Source organism: Eptesicus fuscus, chromosome 6 (genome assembly GCF_027574615.1).
Source record: "Eptesicus fuscus isolate TK198812 chromosome 6, DD_ASM_mEF_20220401, whole genome shotgun sequence".
In the NCBI taxonomy this organism is placed as follows: domain Eukaryota; kingdom Metazoa; phylum Chordata; class Mammalia; order Chiroptera; family Vespertilionidae; genus Eptesicus; species Eptesicus fuscus.
In genome coordinates this window covers 10,828,941-10,849,684 of record NC_072478.1, presented here as the reverse complement: position 1 = coordinate 10,849,684, position 20,744 = coordinate 10,828,941, and the positions used below count along the sequence as shown (strand labels likewise).

General features: G+C 42.9%; 1 protein-coding gene across 1 annotated transcript in view; it reads left to right on the top strand.

Moving 5' to 3' along the window:
* DOCK5 (dedicator of cytokinesis 5) overlaps positions 1 to 20,744 on the top strand; it is a 206,005-nt gene that overhangs the window by 146,672 nt on the left and 38,589 nt on the right. Inside the window, exons 27-37 of the mRNA XM_054717208.1 lie at positions 2,528 to 2,623; positions 7,323 to 7,421; positions 10,733 to 10,827; positions 12,423 to 12,501; positions 14,146 to 14,246; positions 15,987 to 16,045; positions 16,351 to 16,505; positions 17,479 to 17,564; positions 18,202 to 18,361; positions 19,360 to 19,400; positions 20,288 to 20,378. Of these exons, the coding sequence (XP_054573183.1) occupies positions 2,528 to 2,623; positions 7,323 to 7,421; positions 10,733 to 10,827; positions 12,423 to 12,501; positions 14,146 to 14,246; positions 15,987 to 16,045; positions 16,351 to 16,505; positions 17,479 to 17,564; positions 18,202 to 18,361; positions 19,360 to 19,400; positions 20,288 to 20,378 (1,062 nt within the window). The remainder of the gene's footprint in view (positions 1 to 2,527; positions 2,624 to 7,322; positions 7,422 to 10,732; positions 10,828 to 12,422; positions 12,502 to 14,145; positions 14,247 to 15,986; positions 16,046 to 16,350; positions 16,506 to 17,478; positions 17,565 to 18,201; positions 18,362 to 19,359; positions 19,401 to 20,287; positions 20,379 to 20,744) is intronic.

Below are 20,744 nucleotides of genomic sequence, written 5' to 3'. Positions count from 1 at the left end.
AATCGAACCTGGGACCCTTCAGTCTGCAGGCCGACGCTCTATCCACTGAGCCAAACCGGTTAGGGCCGTGGTTGGCAAACTGCGGCTCGCGAGCCACATGCGGCTCTTTGGCCCGTTGAGTGTGGCTCTTCCACAAAATACCACGGCCTGGGTGAGTCTATTTTGAAGAAGTGGCGTTAGAAGAAGTTTAAGTTTAAAAAATTTGGCTCTCAGAAAAAATTTTAATCGTTGTACTGTTGATATTTGGCTCTGTTGACTAATGAGTTTGCCAACCACTGGGTTTGGGCAATACTGGATGTTTTAATAAAACTACATTTGGCAATGCTTTGGTTATTTGAAGCATTAACTAGGAATTTCAAAATATCTATCATGAAGCAAGAATGGGTAAAGGCTTTGAAAAGTCAGGTTGAATATTGATAAGTCGAAGTTGAACACCAAATTACACCCCCCCCAAATAAAAACAGAAAGAAGGAAAAATAAAAAATTAGTTGGGCAGATGCACACAATAATGAGGCATTTTTGTGTTCATCTGCCCAACTATTCCCTGAAAGGGAACCTTATTATTTGCAGCTATGAAAAACTGAAGCTCAACAAGGTTAAATAATCGCTCAGAGTCACACCTGACAGAATCAAACTGCTAAATCCCTAAGTTAGTCTGCTAGGGCTGTCCAGACAAACAACACAACTAAAAAATGGGCAGAGGACCTGAATAGACACTTCTCCAAAGAGGACATGCCGATGGCCAAGAGACATGAAAAAAGTTAAATGTTCTAATCATCAGAGAAATGCAAATTAAAACCATAATGAGATATCACCTTACACCTGTCAGAAATGGCTTTTATCAATAAATCAACAAACAAGTGCAGGCAAGGCTTTGGAGAAAAGGGAACGCTCATGCACTGTTTGTGGGAATGCAGACTGGTGCAGCCACTGTGGAAAGCAGTATGGAGTTATCAAAAAATTAAAAGTGGAACTGCCTTATGACCTAGTTATTCCACTTCTGGGAATATATCCCAAGAAACCTGGAACACTAATTTAAAGAATATATGCACCCCTATGTTCATTGCAGTGTTATTTACAATAGCCAAGATTTGGAAGCAGCCCAAGTGCCCATCAGTAGATGAGTGGATAAACAAGCTGTGGTACATTTACACAATAGAATACTATGTGGCCATAAAAAAGAAGGAAACCTTACCTTTTGCAACAGCATGGATGGACCAGGAGAGTAGTCTGCTAAGTGAAAAAAGCCAGTCAGTAAAAGACAAGTACCATATTATTTCACTTAAATGTGGAATCTGATGAACATAATAAACAAAATAGAAACAGACTAATAGATACATAAAATAGACTGACAGCTGTCATAAGGGAGGGAGGTTGGGAGGGGGGCTGGATGAAAAAGGTGAAGGATTAAGAAAAAAAAACAAAAAAACTCACAGACACAGATAACACTATAGTGATTATCAGAGGGGAAGGGGGGTGGGGAGAGTCAGAAGAGGTTAAATGATGATGGAAGGGGACTTGACTTGCGGTGAACACACAGTACAATATACAGATGATGTATTACAGAATTGTACACTTAAAATATATGTAACTTTATTAGCCATGTCACCCCCAATGAATTCAATAACCATTTTTTGAAAAAGTCGGTCCTCATTTAATGTCATTGATAGATTCTGTGACTTTAAGTGAAACCATATATAATGAGACGTTTTACCACCAGCTACTTGAGGCAAACAGAGTTAAGTTTCTGAGACATCTCATCAACATTATAATGCAACAACATTACTTGAGAACCTGCAGTACCGTAGACTAGGCTGGTCAAGGTCAAGGTCAAGGTCAAGGTGCTGGCATGGTGGGGTTTGCGTGAGGGCTGTCCTCCGGGCTCACAGGTGGCTTGTTCGCACATGGCCTTTACTCGGTGTGCGTGAGTCGAGCGAAAGAAAAGGCAAGCTCTCTTAATCTCTGACATGGACACTCATTCCATCAGACCCAGGGCCTTGCTTGCCTTCATGACCGAATGCCCCCAAAGTCCCCGTGGCCAAAAGCCATCACAGTACTGGTTAGAGCTTCAACACAGGGATTTTGAACACATCTCCTTGAGTTGAGTTTCTTGGGGGTTTTCCTCCTACTGAGAACTCTGTATTATTGCCTTTCACTTCCTGGCCATGTGCCTAATTGTCCTGGGCAACCTGACCTGCTCAGAACCGGGACCAAGGACCTCGTGCCAATGCTGCCCTCCCAAAACTGTGCAGAGCTGGTGGCCACAGTGAGCTCTCCGTGGACCCGGCGGTCTGGACCGTCAGGGCGGCCTCCTTCCCCGCCAGCCCCATGCTCATCTTTAAAGGGTTACAACTGATCCTTTCAACTGAGTCCTTAGCGTCGATGTTATGTATTTTTCTCTGCAACCGTGTTTTCCTTTTGGATGAGAGGTTGCTTGGGAGGGAGGAGCCAGAAACTTCCTCTGTGCAGGGTTTCCCGCAGAGAAGTGCCCTGAGTCCGAAGGGGTGTGCCTGTCTGTCTCCCCCAGGGCCCCACGGCCATGCACATACAGCTGATCATGGAGCGGCTGCTGAGGAGGATCAATCGGACCGTGATCGCGATGAACCGGCAGTCTCCCCACGTTGTGAGTATCGCTTCGGGGGGGGCCCCCTGCTGCTGCTGCCCCGCCCTGTGTGCATCTGCACCTGCATGCACTGTGGCTTGGAGGGGTCTGGAACTTTCCAGCCTCACCAGATGAGATGGGTGGCGGGTTTCCACTGTGAGCAGATCTTAACTCTGACTGGTTTTCCCCAGGGTTGAAAGGTTAAGGGGAGCGGTTTTTTAAAAAAATATATTTTACTGATTTTTTACAGAAAGGAAGGGAGAGGGATAGAGAGTTAGAAACATCGATGAGAGAGAAACATCAATCAGCTGCCTCCTGCACGCCCCCTACTGGGGATGTGCCCGCAACCAAGGTACATGCCCTTGACCGGAATCGAACCCAGGACCCTTCAGTCCACAGGCCGACGCTCTATCCACTGAGCCAAACCGGTTTTGGCAAGGGGAGCGTTTTTAAGGATTCCCTAAATATAAGACATGCCGGTCCATTCCTGAGGAGTCTTGCTCAGGTTGAAGGTTAAACAAAAGCCTGGTCTAATACATTAAAGCCGAGACCCACCAAGACGTGCGGGCACCCTAGGAAGACTGATAACGCTGTTTCTCTTCGACCAAATATTCTGAGTATTTAATGTTTTATTCAAGGAAAAGCTGAGTCTTTGGGAGCAGAAAACGAGGGGTTTTGGTAGCTGCATTCAGCATTTCCTCTACCATCTCAAGTAATTTAGTTCTGACTCTGTTTCTGCAGCCTCTGTCTGGATCCTCCCCGTTAGACCCATAATAGTAACGGCTCCCAGCTGTGGTGCTGACAATAGTAGAAGTCATTAGCCAGTTATTTTTGTGTTCCAGAAACTGTCTTCAGCCCTTGATAGTTCAGCAAACGCTTGCACCCATCCTGTTAGGAAGCTCTTTCATTAGCTCCATTTTTTCAAATGCGGAAACATGCGACGAGTGGTTAAGAAACCTGGTGAGGTTACATACATGCCAGAGGGTTGAAGTAGGGTTGGGACCAGGCAGCCAGCCTGGCTCAGAGCCTGGGCATGTTGTCAACCAACCCCGTCCCCAGCAGCTTTTACCAAGTTGTTTCCAACTGTGTCCTGTGGATGCCCGGGAGGAATCCGGGTAAGTTCAGTTCCCCCTTGCATCCTAGTTCCACTAATGTTCAGTGTGCTCTTAGATCGGCACCTTGTGGTGCCCTCCAGCGCTTTGGGCTCAAAGGGAAAAAACAAACATTTTCAAGAACCTGGGATTAAGATGCTTTTAGAAGTGCCTGTGTTGATCTGGCCTCTCATTCTCCATCTACTGTGTCTATTAGATGTCAGAAAATATGACTGAGACCACAGGTAACTATTGAAAGCCAAGTTGTATCATTATAAAAGTGAAGCATCTTTTATGTGCGATATTAAAAGATATAATTAGATGTTCATTAGAGGACATAGTAAGAAAGCTATCCCAAATTGCTGTAGTAAATAAAAACCACGTATTTAGTCAATGAGTAAGTATTAAAGAGCTGCTGGATGCCAGGTGCTATTCCAGACACTGGAAATACATCAGGGACAGAACAGACAGAAACCACGCCCTTAGCAAAGCTTCCCGCCTAGTAGTAACTGCAACAACAAATAATACGCAGTGTTAGGAGATAAGTGCTCTGGAGAAAAAACAATGTGCGGGCTAAGGGTGGGAGAATTTAAACAAGATGGTTAAGAACGGCTCTCCTGAGGAGGTAGAATTTGGACAAAGACTTGCAGAAGGGGCGGGAGTGTGGGTGTGTGGGGAAGGGCCTTCCAGCCAAGGCAGAAATCCTAAGAGGCCCCTCCTACGTTCTCCATCCGGGTGCTGGAGCCGATCCAAATAAGCATGTAGAGAAATGCCCGCAAGCAAAACGTTGTCTTTCTGCTAGATCAAAACTCAGGATGAGCCAAAGCTTGTTATAAAAGGATTCGGTTCTTATATTAAAGGTATCGCTACTGGCTGGACACACCATTAATGTTATTGCCACACCATTGCTGCCATTATGTAAAGAGTATTTAAAGAAAGGCAGGTTGGTCACTATGCTGTTTAGGAAATGATATATTGATACACATAATGATACAGGTAATACTTACTATGTCTGAATTGACATTTACCTGTTCAGCTCCTGTTAGTAGAATCATCCATTACCCTTCTTGTTTAACTCAGGGATGTTGGCTTGGTATGTTTGAAGGGAAGGGTGGGGATGTGAATGTGAAAGTGGTTGAACTGCTGCCATGTTTCAGTTAAAGCAAGATGATGGTTGTGGACATGGCCGAGATGCATGAGTGACAGAGGGACCAAGCGAGCACAGTGAGAATGCTGGAGAAAGATAAACATAAGACGGAGAAAGCGAGGGAAAGACATATGAAGAGGCAAAGACACAGTCACAAAAAGAAATACACACACACACACACACACACACACACACATATATGATTAAATGAAAAATTTTACCTTATTATACTTATGCACACACATTATATTGTTTTCATAACTATATAGATGGCTTAATAAAGTTCTGGATATTAAGAATAGTTAAATATTAGAAGGTTCATTAATAAAATATATCAATTCAATAAGAGGAAAAATGCTTCATGACTCCAAAGATGCCAGAGTATATATGATATGACATCTATTCCAAATTAAGACTAGGAGATGTTTTTAACATGCAGTCACCAGGCACATATTAGGTAGTGGCCATAAAAAGGAGAATTAAAATATTAAATCTCAACACTGTTGAGATTTTTCTATAAGTTCTAGCCAATGTAATAAGACCAAAAAAAAAATTCTGAATATAAATATTGAAAAGGAAAAATAATTTTCATAATTGTTATTATTTTTAGCTGAAATGGCTACCATATCTAGGAAACCCAAGAGAGTTAACTGAAATTTTAATAACTGATGAATAATTTATTAAACTAACTGATTTCAAAATAAATATTATTCAGCAACCTTTCTATATTACAAAAATAGCTATACAGAAATTTCAAAAAATGTTCGTTTAATGTAGTCACAAAAATACTAGAGTAAAAAATAAATGGAAGATACACACAATGAATAGCCCAATGGAAGTGATAATGCAGGATATGCCTGCCAGATTTGAAAACATTATAATGCTGCAGTAATTAAAATAGTGTTGGACTCAAGCAACAGAGTATATATATCAACAGGATTTTAAAAGGAACTTAAAAGGAGACTTTAGATTAAATGAAAAATTTTACCTTCCAATGGGGAAAGTGAAGATTTTTAATAAATTTTATTTGGAAAATATATGAACAATGTGGAAAATATCTGTTTGACTTTTATTTTATGTTATACCCACAAAATAAAATTTTTAAGATAGAACGAATGGTTTAATGTAAAAAAAATTAAATCCCAAGGCAGCTAAAAGAAAACATAAATGAATATATACGTATTTTTAAGAGAAAAGAGATTCATGATTTTTTTTAAAAAATTGAAAGGATACCATCAAAGAAGACAATAGATTTTACTAGTAAAAAATTTAAAGTCTTACATGTGAAAAAATAAATGTATATAAGCAAATGAAACTTTAAGCACCAAACTGTAAAAATTATTTTTAAAATATGTGACAAGTGACTAATAGCCTTACTATTTAAAGAACTATTACAAACCACTAAAAAATATTTTAATTAAAAAAGGATAAAGAATATGAGCAAACAGCAAAGGGAGAAAAATAAGTGACTGGCAAACATATGGACAGAATGTGTAATTGAGAGCAGGAAATGCAAATTAACCAAAAAGGAAGTTAAATAAAAGCTCAATACCACGAATAGGTAAAAGCCTGGAGAAACAATGGTGTGGACACTGATGGGAATGTAAACTCCACGCTGGGTTGCAGTATATGTGAGAAGCCTTCGTGCATTAAATTTACATTTTGTTATAAAAGAAAAAACTTTTAAAACAAAAGAGGTTAAAGCAGACTCATTCAGAAAGAGGTGTACACGAATAGACTTGGTTGTTTTTGAGTTTAGGAAGCCATTCCCTCCATCCCAGGAACAGCTGTATATTCATCTGCCCTGTGCCAAATTCACTTAAATTTGTGTTGTTTTCATAATGATGCTAACACAGGAAGCTATTTACCTCTGGATATTTGCCCTCTGGCTAGAAAAATTATAATTCAAATACATTTGGATGAGGTCATGTAAGTCCTGACCTCAAAAATAGAAATGATAGTAATGATCTAATAGGTGCACAGTTAACACGCACGTGACATACTGGGTATAACTGGCTCAAGGTTCCTAGAGTTGCAGAAATGACGTTGAAGTGTTCAGTCAGGAGCCTCACTTCCTGTCTTCTCTGTTCCTCCGCTCTATTTTGCTGTCTCTCTTTTTCCTCCAAACCATATTCCTCCCAACAATCTAAGTATTCCAGACGTTTCTCTCTGGACCTCTAGCCCACGACTCTGTCTCAACAAGAAGCTGGAGTCCACAAGCTGGGGTTTCACTAGTAATCTAGCTGAGATTGTGGAGGCAGTGGCCCCTGACCTACAGGCTGCCCTCCACATTCCTCACCTCAGCGCTGAAGAGGTCGATTCAGGCAGAAACAGCACAGCGCGTACCCTGGGAACCCTTGGAATGTTTCCAGCTGGCTTGGTCCCTGCTTAGGTGATTGGTTGGGAAAGCCAAGTACATGTGCCCAAACCTTGTTTGTCCGTTGGTCTAAGGGGTTTGGGGTCTGTGTTTTTTCTCCTTCAGGGGAGTTTTGTTGCGTGCATGATCGCCATCCTGCGGCAGATGGACGACAGCCACTACACCCACTATATCAACATTTTCAAAACCAACCAAGACATCAGTGTAAGTTGTCTTTATGGAGTCCTGGTGATCCTAAGGATCCTTACTTGCAGCAAAAACAGTAACCAAAACTGAGCACCAGGCGTCCAGGGGTCTCTCCCCATCCACATTCCTGCCAGCTCCTTTCAAGTGGGGTCCACAGTGATGAGGAAAAGGAAAGTATCGATTCTCTCTCTCTGGGATAGGACTTGAAGACAAGTATAATTTGTATACCCGGGGTCCTCAGTCAACCCCCTGAGTTTCTTGGGCTTAAAGGGAGCTTGATTTAGAAACATTTGGGAGATGTTTTTGCTCTCAAAAGAGGGTAGTGTCTTCTTTTTAGGGCCAATAGTTACTCCTACCTGGCAAAGGTTTTAGGGGGCTGAGGTGTGCGAAGTCTTCTGAAATGTGGTTGAAAGCATCATTTTCAGAAGTTCTGGAAAGGGAGACAAGGAGAGGTAATGCCTGCCCCTTACAACCCTTATATCTTCAGTTGAAAGTATTCCATTCCCTTGTTTTAAACAAGAAAATTGTTCTCAGAGTTACTATTCAGCATATAAGCAAAGGTTGCCTGAGAGGCTAAGCCAGGCCTCTGGCTATCCCCCAGAATTCTTCCCTTCACGGATCTTTATTTAGTGGCTGTTAAATATCCCTGATGGTACCATCTTGTAAGCAGTGAGCTGGACATGGATCTGGATTAGCAATTTGATGCCCCATGGCCGTGGTCTTTGCTCTCAATCACTTCCCATCGTCCATGCATAGTTCAGTCTTCTTTATGCTCTAGATTGTCTACTTTCTGGATGGTCTATGGCCATTGCCCACAAGGACATCCAGCTCTTTTCATGCCAGTCACCCTCCGTTTAGTGATGTCCCATGATGGAAAAACACAGGGAATTGCAGAGAAACGACTGCTTAGTAGTAGTAGTAGTAGTAGTAGTAGTAGTAGTAGTAGTAGGCCCAATAATGAACTCTCCAAATGCTGTATTGGACCATGTGGCTTAATCTGGAGGCCTACTTGGGCCTCCACTCGGGCCAGCTCTGGCAGGCAGTGTGGCACAGGACCCACAGCAGTGAGTAGGTGTGCCTGCGAGACCAGGTGCATGAGAATTAGGAAGAAAGCGGGGAGGGGAGAGATGGAAGCTTAGGGTAGGGTAGCATTGTTTCTCCTCCATAGGCAGATGGTGTAGTGGATTTAAGAACCCAGATCTGGGTTTGAATTCTGGCTCTTCCATTTTCTTCTACGAAATTTTAGGCAAGCTACTAGCATTTAACTTCATTAACCTCAGTTTTCTCATCTGTAAGGCAGTACACAGTACCTACTGTGAGGGGTACTATGAGTTGAGTATTGATTGAGTCGATCATAGAAAATGACTAGCTGTGTGCTTGACATGTAGTTAATGCCTTAGAAGATGAGCTATTTATAACGATAATCTTATTACTATTATGATGTGATTTAAAATTAATACAGAAATAGTTTAGTGACTTTTTTAAAAGTTCCTTCAGAAAACAGGTAGAATAGTGGAAGTTGTACTAAATTCAGACTCTTGACAATTTGGCTCCATTAAGTAAGCAAAAAACAAACAAAACAGTTTTAACTCCTGTTTTCTAAAACAGTGGTGAGCTCTTCCCCCTCTACTATTTAATTACAAAGAAGATTAGTCCCTTGGGGAATTGTAGGCATTGGTGGAGGGCTGTGTTACAGCACAGCTAGATCTTCTGACTTTTAGTAGATTGGCCCCTCCCTCTCTCCTGCTGCCTTCTGAATGACTCACTCGAAAGACTTTGGGAAGTGGTAGATAAAAGGAGGGATTGGCCAAACAGCTGTTTTACTTAAAAGGGGGTTATGAGCAAAAAGAAATTGGGAATTGCCTTTATCATTCGATCACCATTTACCGTTAACTTAGATTACCAGGCGTTCAGTATTGAGTCCTTGGCATCTAAATCTAACCCTTGTTCACAAACCATGAATTCTTGTTGAAATGAAAAAAAAAAAAGATTAATAGAATAGTTAATGAATTGGTAGGAACACTTAAAATCTGATGGAAAATGTTAAGAGGCATTAAATATGTCTACGATTTCAGAATTGAAGAAGCAAAGTTTGACTCTCATTGAGCCAAAGGGAAGATTCAGGGGCAGCACAGATTTTTGAGCCAGAGTTGCCCGCATTCCTATGCTGTTTGGCATCCAAAGTGCAGGGAGTTAACCACCTTGACCATGTCCCAAGGAGTACAGTTGGAAATAGAGCCCAGGCCTCCTGCCCCCACGTACCGTGTTCCTTCTGCTACATGGTGTAATTCATAAGAAAGAACTGCGTTGGTTCGGTGTTAGAGAAATTGGACAGGGTTTCCATTTCAGGAATCCGAGTGGGAAATGTCTAAATTTAACTAGCTAATAAATAAAAAAGCTTTTCCAAGTTTTCAGCTTTGATTTTTAGCTCAGTTGCTCTGTGGTCCTTTTTGTTCATAGCCCCCACTTTGAGTAAAACCGCTGTTTGGCCAGTATTGGACTTTGATTATCAGTTATTACGGTCATTATGATCCACTGCTAGAATCTCTCTTTTTTTAAAAAAATATATTTTATTGATTTTTTACAGAGAGGAAGAGAGAGGGATAGAGAGTTAGAAACATCCATGAGAGAGAAACATCGATCAGCTGCCTCTTGCACACCCCCTACTGGGGATGTGCCCACAACCAAGGTACATGCCCTTGACCGGAATTGAACCTGGGACCTTTCAGTCCGCAGGCCGACGCTCTATCCACTGAGCCAAACCAGTTTCGGCTAGAATCTCTTTTAAGGACCAGTTAGGACCCTTCTTCTAAGGCTTCACGTGGCTGCCTTCCTGGAATAGGAAGAACCCCGACTTGCTTCTTTTTTATAGCATGTTTGTTCTGTTCTAACAATAATAAAGGAAAATGGGACTCAGTCATCTGAAATATCAGTTTTCCAACAACTGTTGGTGAATTTGTTTTAAATGCAGTAGACCTATTGAGACAGCACTTGGCTTTAAACGGAGGGTTCAGAACCCCAAGTTTTTCCCTTGGCTCTTCTGCTTCCTAGTTTCTACAACTTTAAGCAAGTTGTTTAATTTTTCACAGCCTCCGTTTTATCATTTGTAAAATGTGGGAAGTTTTTTCATCAGAGTATATGATGTAAGAATCAAATCATACGATAGCAGTAAAATGCTTTGCTATCCCCAAAACCTTATTAAAAAGCTAAGCTGTTGGTGAGGGACTGGGGATGTCTTATTGTGGTATAGTTTGCTTCTTGTCCACATGCCAGGAAGGCTTATGACGTGTCCCCCAGTTTTCCTCCAGCCATTCCTTTGTTCTCTGCAGGACTTCCTCATGGAAACTTTTATCATGTTTAAGGATCTGATTGGAAAGAATGTCTATGCCAAAGACTGGATGGTCATGAATATGACTCAGAACAGGTAAGCCCGCCCGGGCAGGCCCAGGGCATTTGACTGAATACTGCTGACCCTTGAGCAACATGGGCTGAACTGCGTGGATCCACCTTTATGGATTGCTTTCAATAAGCACAGTAAATGTATTTTCTCTTCCTTGCTCTGGCATGATACATGTAACATACAAAATATGAGTTAATTGACTATTTATGTTATCAGTAAGGCTTCCGGTCAACATTAGACTATTAATATAATCAGCCCTCTGCATCCATGATTCCCAACTTCAGATTAAAAATACTGTTTTTGATCCACAGTTAGTTGAATCCGCCAATGTGAAACCTGAGGGTACAAAGGACTGACTGTAGTTAAGTTTTGGGGGAGTAAAAAGATATATGAGGATTTTTTACTGTGCCGGGGTCAGTGCCCCTAACCCCTGCATTGTTCAGGGGTCACTGCACTTGGGCAGGGTAATAGCTCTCGGACTTGTGTGAAGGCCTGTGAAATCCTTTGCCTCAGATCCACCATCTGTAAAGCAAGGCTCCTCCCACTTCCACGAGCCTGGTTTGTGTGCTCATGTTCCTGATTTCCCCGGCTGCTGCCCTTGCTCTGACCCTGCTCTCTACCCCCTTCTCTCTACTGTAGTCTCCTGACCGAATCGTCATCGTCAACTCTCCATGGCACCTGCCAGCGGCTCCATATGGTCTTCGTCATTCTGATGGTCAAAGACTTGGCATCCTGGCCCTGCCTGCTTTTCTAGCCTTCTCCTCCACTCTTCCCCTCTATCTCCACGCTGCGCTCCAGACAAACTGGCCGCTTCCCAGCCCCTGAACGTCTTCTGTCCTTCCCTTCACGCTGCTCTGCCACCTGCCTCGCCTCCCCCTCGCCTCTGGCTGTCACCCTGCCACTTGCTCCTTCAGGTCCTTCTCAGGTGGCATCTGCGAAGGGATCAATCCTTTTTGACCTGGATGTCATCCTCTCTTCCTTTGGATTCCCAAACCTCTTTACCCCCTCATTGAATTTTCCATGTTTTTCCTTGGGTCAAATGGCAAATGGCCCCCACCAAGGTTGAAATGTCATAAGACCAGGAACAGTCCCTTTCAAAGCAAAATCTAAGTCAGCGCTTTGTAGATTCTGGCCCACAACGAATACTTTGGAATGGAAGTGAAATGAACGAAATACATATGTTCTATTAAAGGAGCTTCAGAATTTTTAAAGAGGCGGATAAAGTAAATCATGATTCTCACCATTATTGTTAGCTCTACAAGGTCCTCAGACCTGACTAGAAAAGCCCTTCCCTACTCTATGCCGATAGAGAAACATTGCACAGACTTTGGATCAGGAGTAGCATGATAGAGTGCAGAGCCCCGTTCTGCGAGTCTCGGGAGACCTGACTTGTCCCAGCTCTGCCCTCAGGGGCTAAATTGAGATGCAGCCTTGAATGGAGCTAGTAGTCAGTTCCAGAAACTGACCTGTAGTGTCCTCTGCAGGCTGTGCTCTGTCATTGGTCTCCTGAGGACCTCGGTTGATCAAGTCCAGGTTTGCTTTGCTTTGTTTGTAACAGAGACGGGAAGTGTTGCAGTGAGCATGAAGGTGCCTTTCTTACCCGTGTTTTCCTCCCCCAGGGTTTTCCTCCGCGCCATCAACCAGTTTGCTGAGGTTCTCACAAGGCGTTTCATGGATCAGGCAGGCTTTGAACTTCAGGTAAGCCTGCTACGCGCCTAGTTCCTTGGATTCTCAGCCAACGCAAGAGAACCAGCTCATTTTGGAAAACCTCACCTCAGATTTTACCATTTTCAAATGCAAAAGTTTTCTTGTCCTTTGTCCTTTCCTGAAGCACACATTTTTGTTCCTCTGTCCTCCACACATAGTCAAACAAGGTTTTTTCTTCTTTCTGTTAAAACTAATTGTTAAAAAAAAATAATGGCAAGGAATTCTTACCATTTGCAGCAACCTGGATGGAACTGGAGAGCATTATGCTAAGTGAAATAAGCCAGTCAATGAAAGAAAAATTCCACATGATCTCACTCATTTGTGGATAATAAAGAACATTATAAACTGATGAACAAAAAGATAGATACAGAGGCAGTAAAGCATCAAACAGACTGTCAAATTACAGCGGGAAAGTTAGGGAGAGGTGGGGGAGATAAGAGATCAACCGAAGGACTTGTATGCATGCATATAAGCATAACTAATGGACACAAAACACTGGGGGGTGAGGGGGGCAATGGTAAGATATGTACACATATAATACCTTAATAAAAAAAAATGGAGGAAAAAAAAAGAAAAAAAGAATGGCAGAAAATATAACTAAGCAAAAAGAAGGAAATTGAAAGACAGTCTCCTGCTGTTAGCATAACCTATGTGCTCTGCCTACCGATGGTTCAGTTTCTAGAGAGTGGTTTGTATACACACTTGGTTGAAAGTCCAAAGTGATAACCAAACAGGTGGTCACTAGCTTCACCTTCACTCATTCATTCATTCATTCATTCATCAACAAATATTAGAGTATTTACATGTGCAGGGCCTGTTCTAGGCCCCAGTGAAGGCGCTCAGGGCCCTGCTCTCACGGAGCTTGTGTGCCAGCCTGCGCTCTGTCGGTGACGTGCTCTGCTGGGTCGTGTCTTTGTTTGTATCTGGGGAATGTTGAAAGTGGGGAGTCATAAGTATACATGTAGATGTGTATATGTATATATGTATATGCGTATTTGTATGTATGTGCCAAAATGGAATTGAGCTGTGCAGTTCTTTGATAACCTCTATTAATCTACTTTATTTACTTTTTCTTTGATCTTCTCGATGATGGTACATATTTTTGCAATATTTTTAATGGCTGATACAGTCCATTGTCTGGCTCCTCCATGATTTATTTAGCCATATTCTCATGAACATTTAGATTGTTTCCATTTTCTGTTAGCTTAAATAGCACTTGGAGGGCCTTCCTTGTTTTCAGTATTTTTAAATAGCCATGATTTATTTTGCCAGGATAAAGTCCTGAAGTATTTACTACTTTGGAAGTTTGGCAGAATGTTAGGGTTTTTCATACATGTTGCCAGACCATTTACTATAAATAGGTATGCTTCTTGGCAGCAGTTTGCCTTTATCCCAGGAGTAAAGACAAATATAATAATTTGGATGTTTTAAAATTAATATTAACATGTTAATATTAATATTGTGTTAACATTTTCAGGGCTCAATAATTTTAACACAAGAAAGTAAAAAAAGTCTTATGGATTTTTTAAAATTAAATCCCCGGCAAGTGACTTGCACCATATAGCACTGTTTTGCGATGACCCTTATTAATGTCATTTTCCTTTTCTTCTCGCCCACACAATTAATTCTGAACAGCTCTGGAACAATTACTTCCATTTGGCAGTAGCGTTTCTCACCCACGAGTCCCTTCAGCTTGAAACCTTCTCTCAAGCCAAGCGCACCAAAATTATGAAAAAGTGAGTGTCCTCTCAAACTTGCTTAAGATGAGGTTGGTGATATTTTCCGTTTCAGAACAAGATGTTGGGTGTCACAGACATCACTGTCCACTGGGTGCCATGTTGTTAGTGAGGCAACTCTTATATGTATTTCACTGATTTCCGCAGATTCACCACTTTTCCCAAGGCCCCCTTCATTTTCCCATTACCCATCACATTCTGTGGGAACAGCTGGCCCTCTGCTGGCAGCTTGTCCAAATTGCAGGCACAGTGCCTCTTCCTCATTAGTGCTTCACAAAGCCCGCTCCTTTGTGCCTCTCAGTCCCTTGGGCACAGAAGCCGAGTCTAGCACATCACCTGAGCAGGCCTGCAGATTCCTGCTCGGAATTCAAAATGCACTCACGCATGAGAGTGATGAGAGCTCAGGGAAGCTTTCCATTGCTTTTGTCTCGGGTCTGTTTCGGAATTTGAGAGCCTGGAAACTCCAAGGCTGTGCAGTTAGGAAGAACTTGAGGAATTTATCATTTAAAGGCTGTGAAATTTCGGCTCTGCTCCCTCTTCTGGAGTGTCTGGCATTCTAGACAAATTATTTAGCTCCTCTACCTCTGGTTGCTCCTGAAAACACTGGCTGTTAGTGGCTCAGAGATGGAGATGTAGTGATTGTGTTTTCAAAGGTAAAAGTAAAACTTGTAGATTTCTTTGTGAGGTGGGTATCAAAAGATGATAGATTTTTTAAGATGGATACCTGAATCTCACTCTTTAGAATATCTTAAATGACACAGTTTCTTTCAAGGATAGATTTGATTTTGGTTGGATAACCATAAGTGAAGTTTTTATACTGGCTTCTGAAGGCATCTCCAAAGGAGGAATTTGACAAACACGTTTGGCGCAGTAGTCGCATGAGTAGACAAAAATGTAGAGCCGAGCTTGTAGGACGGTCGTAGGTCCCTGTTGGAGTCCCCTGGGAACATTTGCAGTATCTGCTTTGACCCTCCTGCTCCTGGTTTTCCAAGCCCCAGCCTCTGATCTGGCTTGGTGTGGTGAGGGGTAGCCAGGCATATGTATTCTTCAAGAGAGTTCCAGGTCATTCTTAGTCACTTCCCCCAAGAACCACTGTCTAGATCAGTGTTTCTCACTTTTATGTCCCCGCTATCAACTCCTATAAGTAACCTTTTTAGAAATTGTTTTTCTAATCACAACCCCAATGAATATTAACCCAATAAATATATGCATATCTGTTTATATACTACTTGTATACCTGTACTTTATTTATGAAAACAGCAGGCTTTTTTGCCCCCAAGAGCCAATTTCCACCTCTTCGGGAGCAATTATCCCCCCATTGAGAATGTATGTCCAGAGCTTTCCAATGCGGTATGAGACATGGTTACTCAAATATAAGTATATAAATTCAGCATGGTCCCATTACTATATAAATCACACCCCACTTACCCTTCCCACTAGTATTTCTGTTTTTAATTTCTTTGCTTAACAGCAGCCAGAGTGTTTCTCACTCTGCTCCCTTCGGCCAGTTTGTCAGCCTCGTCTTCTCAGTTACCCGCCAGTGCTTGCGTTGGCCCCTCCTGCTGTTGAAGGTGCCCCCCCCACCCCGCCCCTCTGTGGGGCTCCGCGGGGCTTGGTTAGGTATCAAAACCCGCCTTCCACGTGACCTAGCGGAACATAGGATATTTTTGTTCTCCTCATTTTATTATAGGTACTTATTTTCACTGCAAATCATTCTCTTGCTTATGGTCTTTTTCCTAGATATGGGGACATGAGAAAAGAAATTGGCTTTAGGATCCGGGACATGTGGTATAACCTGGGTGAGTGTATGACCTTGAACGAGCCCACGCACACACCTGTGTGATGAGCATGCCATGATGGACTCTTTTTTAATTTTAATTCCAATAACACTAAGATTAATTTGTCTGTGTGTTGGAAGTGAATGTTGACTCTTGGTCTCTTGTTGTGACATCCACTTGTCAGAATACAGTATGCAGTCGCCCAGGTCTGAAGGGAGTTGATCTACGCACATAAACGTACTCTTTTTTCTCACGGGCCCTGGGGAGGAAGATTGTAATGCTTTACCTCCAGTGAAATTATTTTTATTTTCTTACTTTCATTTTAGGTCCCCACAAAATCAAATTCATCCCGTCTATGGTGGGTCCCATTCTGGAGGTCACATTGACCCCTGAAGTAGAGCTTCGCAAAGCCACCATCCCCATTTTCTTTGATATGATGCAGTGTGAGTTCAATTTCAGTGGAAATGGCAATTTCCATATGGTAAGAGGTGTAGACCTATAATTTTACTAATGAACATAGTCAACTCTTATTTATTTTCTTTCTATATAGAGAAGCCATAACCTGAATAATACAAAACAAAGTAGGTCTACAAATGTTCTTTTACATTTCACTTTGTAAGGCAATTAGGGATAGAAGCAGCTATTCCAACCCAGGCTGGCCTCAAAGCAGTCTTTTTGCTACAAGAGTTTCCTAAAGTAGCCTCTATCCTATATAATAAAAGGCTAATGTGCAAATTGTCCCCTCCGAAGTTCGACTGCCCGAGAGTTCGACCGCCTGCTATGATGTGCACTGACCACCAGGGGGTGGTGCGGAATGAAGGAAGGCCCCGATTGGCCAGCCAGGCCTAGGGACACTACCTGTGCATGAATTTCGTGCCCCGGGCCTCTATTCTCCAGATAATTAAAATTGGGCTTTGTGCACATTAAACCCTATTTGTTGCAGTGCATCGGAGAGAGTAAGGAGATGAAACGGGGGAATGATGCAGCAGTCTCTAGTTTAGTGATCTCAGTGTGCCTGATATATTTTCTCTTTCTTTTATTTTCTTTGCCTACACCCTGTATTAATATCGAAAGGAAGATTTTGCAGCTCTACAGCTCTGCAAAACCAGAAAAAAACAATCCCATTGGCAAGACTGAGACAAGAACCAAAAATAAAATTAGAATCATTAGGCTATTTTTACATGCATAGTTGTGATAAGAAAACAATGTTTTGGGTAATTATTTTGTCCATATGTAAAGCAAAGTGTAAAATAGCATGAGGCTACATTAGAAAGTTTTGATGGGGCCCCGGTGTGCTGTAATGGACAATATGACGAGTGATCTTCCTCTGTATACGATGGAAATAATTCACAGTTAAAAAGGGGTTGGGCAGGTCTACAAAGGATGGCTGGGTGTTGCTCATGTCCTCTTCTAAGGGTAAGACGTCTCCTGTGAAATTCTGACTCTGCTTTCAGTTTGAGAATGAGCTGATCACAAAGCTGGACCAAGAGGTGGAAGGTGGCAAAGGAGATGAGCAGTACAAGGTCCTTCTCGAAAAACTGTGAGTATTTCAGACACCAAACCTCAAGCTGATGACATCACTTAGAAGTGGACAAAAACAGGTTTCCACTGCGCTTACAGGCCCACGGATAGTCACAGAATCGTTGGGGTTACCACTCCAATTGGTTCTCGATCTTATTTCCAACCTCTCTTTTTTCTGAAAATATCCCTTTATCTGAAGAGCCACGTGTCTGGGTTTATGCTAAATTCCCAGGATCCTCTAGGCGGGGCATTCACACACAGCTCACCAGAATGCCCACAGGATGCCCTGAAGTGCCAGGCTTTAGGGAGAATAAAGACAGGAAAGATGATTTCTTTCAACCTGAGTAGAGGGATCAGAAAGCATACACAAACCTTTTGGGCAAAGGTTCCTGTTTTTGTGGTATTGACAAGAAAACAAAAACCAACAAAAAAATACAGTTGCAAATTCAAAGAAGGGCACAGTGGGCTGCAATTCTAGGTGATGGTGGGGCTTGAGCTGAAGCTCTAAGAAACCGTGGAACTGGAGTGATTGTGTTACGTGAAGGGGGTGTGTCTCCTCATCTGGCGCCACCTGCTGCTAGGACCTTGGACAGCGCTCATAAATGGTGCTGGAATGACAGGATGACCTGGGCATTTGTCTCGACTCCACCCTCCAGGCTCCTAGAACATTTCCGGAAACATAAATACCTCTCCAGCTCGGGAGAACAATTCGCGCTCCTGGTCAGCAGCCTCCTCGAGAACCTCTTGGACTACAGGACCATCATCATGCACGATGAGAGCAAGGAAAACCGGATGAGCTGCACTGTCAATGTGCTGGTAGGTGCCAAGCCTCTAGGATGGCGGGAGGGCACTGCAGGCCTCCCTGCGCCACGCACATCAGCTCCAAGTCGATCTCACAGACACAAAGGGACCCGGGGCCACCTTTCTGGAGTCTGTTCTGCTGAGTCTGATGGGAACAGCCCCCTCATCGTTGGGCTTGCAGACACCAGCAGCCACAGACCTTGAGGATACATGTGGAAACAGGGATGGAAAATGCAGCATAAGATCTTAACTCGGCTCTCTTTCTAAGGGCCATCCTCAACCGGTTTCTCTGCCTTGTTTACATGTCGTTGCTTTATTGTTGGAATTACTGGGCACAGACGAACATGCGTGAGAAACACTGTCCCATGAGTAGAGTGTCAGTGCCTGAAAACCTCATGATGCTAGAATGCTTCGGTCTCGCCTTTCCCTAGACAGGGGCCTCCGGCCTCAGAGGTTAGGGCTGCCACTCCTCTGCTTACTGTACACCCAGACGCGCTGCCCCCGTTTCCTGAGAAAGCAGAGCACCAGGTGATGAGGAAAAGCCAGCTACCTGTTCCTTTGGAAGAGAGTGGGGAACCGTTTCTCTGCCAAGGGCCGTTTGGATATTTATAACATCATTCTCGGGCCATACAAAATTATCATCTTAACAATTAGCCTGCTGTATTTGGTCAAACATTTAATTAACTCACCCCTAATGCCTTGGCAGGGCCAGACCAAATGACTTTGTGGGCCTTATACGGCCCGTGGGCTGGGCGTTCCCCACCCCTGATTTAGAAGGTTCCCCTCAAGTTCCTCAGAAGCAGGGTTCTCAACAATCCTTCAACTTGTCTTCTGTGTAAATATTTGTTATTTTCCTTTAACAAATATTCCTGGGGATCTTTGTTAAAGGAAAATAATAAACTCTTTGGAGAAGTGGCACTGTTGAAAAACAAAAGTAGCTATTTGGCCATTTTCATGGCAAATTAGTCAATAACTCTTGATTTACATTGGTATTTTGTTGTACTTTTTAATAGAACTTTTATAAAGAAAAGAAGAGAGAAGACATATACATAAGGTAAGCTGAAGGGAATGTCTGCTTTTTCTGTTTATGTCATGGCTTTGCTATTTATTTTTTCAATCAACAAATAACTAAGCTCCAACCCCATGCTTGCTGCTTTGAGACACCAAAAAGCATGTGATATCCCCCCTTCCACTTGGAAGGGTAAACTGTTTAAACAGATACACAGTAAGTGCAGTACAAGGGAGTGCGTAGGGAGGATGGTGTGGTTCCGGGGAAGGGTGGGAGATGCCGGACAAGGTGATCAGGAAAGTGCCCAGGGAGAGGCATGAGGATTTGCCTGGAATCCAGCAAGCCCTGAGCATGGAACACACTCGGACATAATCCATATGCCTTTTCTTGGGGGAGATCCCATAGCTCTTATTAGCCTCTCAAAGGGGTCCATGGCATACAGATAAATAAGTAAGCACTGCTGCCTTCAATGAAGAGTATAAAGTAGAGTAGATGGAATAGGAAAGACACACAGGCAGGAAGCAGCTCCAAGGGTTAAAGGAATAGGAAGATAGGAAGCAAGGGATTCCTTTGCCCAAGAGAAAGAACCAGGGGGAGAAGAGACGGGAAAGCAGGCTGTGGCTTGGTTGTGGAATGAGCTGAATGCTAGAGCTGCTCCCCGGCGACTAAATGCCCCCTACACCCAGCCAGTGTGGCCCAGTGATTGAGCCTTGACCCAGGAGCCAAGAGGTCACAGTTCAATTCCAGGTCAGGACACATGCCCGGGTTGCTGGTTCGATCCCCAGTAGGGTACGTGCAGGAGGCAGCCTATCGATGATGTTCCTCTCTCATCGATGTTTCTACCCCGTCTATCTCCTCTCCCTTCTTCTCTCTCTAAAAATCAATAAAAACATTTAAAACAAACGAACAAAAAAACGCCCCCTTCTTACCAGATACTTGTACAAGCTGCGGGATTTGCACCGAGACTGTGAGAACTACACGGAGGCTGCCTACACGCTGCTCCTACACGCTGAGCTTCTACAGGTGAGTGGTCTGGGCTGCTCATTTCAACACAGTGCAGGACAAAGCGCAGCGTGTCCGCTGTCCACTCCTTTGGGACCAAATCCTATACACTTTTATGATTTTGATTGGAATGATCCTTATTCAAGAGAGATCCTTTCATCCAAGAATATTTTTAAACCTTCTAATTAGGCACAGCTGATTTTCAGGTCAAGGTCGAGAAAATGTCAGTTATCATTGGATGAATGCATAAAGAAGTGATTCCACTGATTTTAAAATCCTTAGGAAGCAGAGTAGAACTTATAGATCCCTAGTAATCAACACTATAATTGAAGAAACAAACATCCATCAATTAATAAACGTAAACAAATTTGTGAAACCACAGAGACA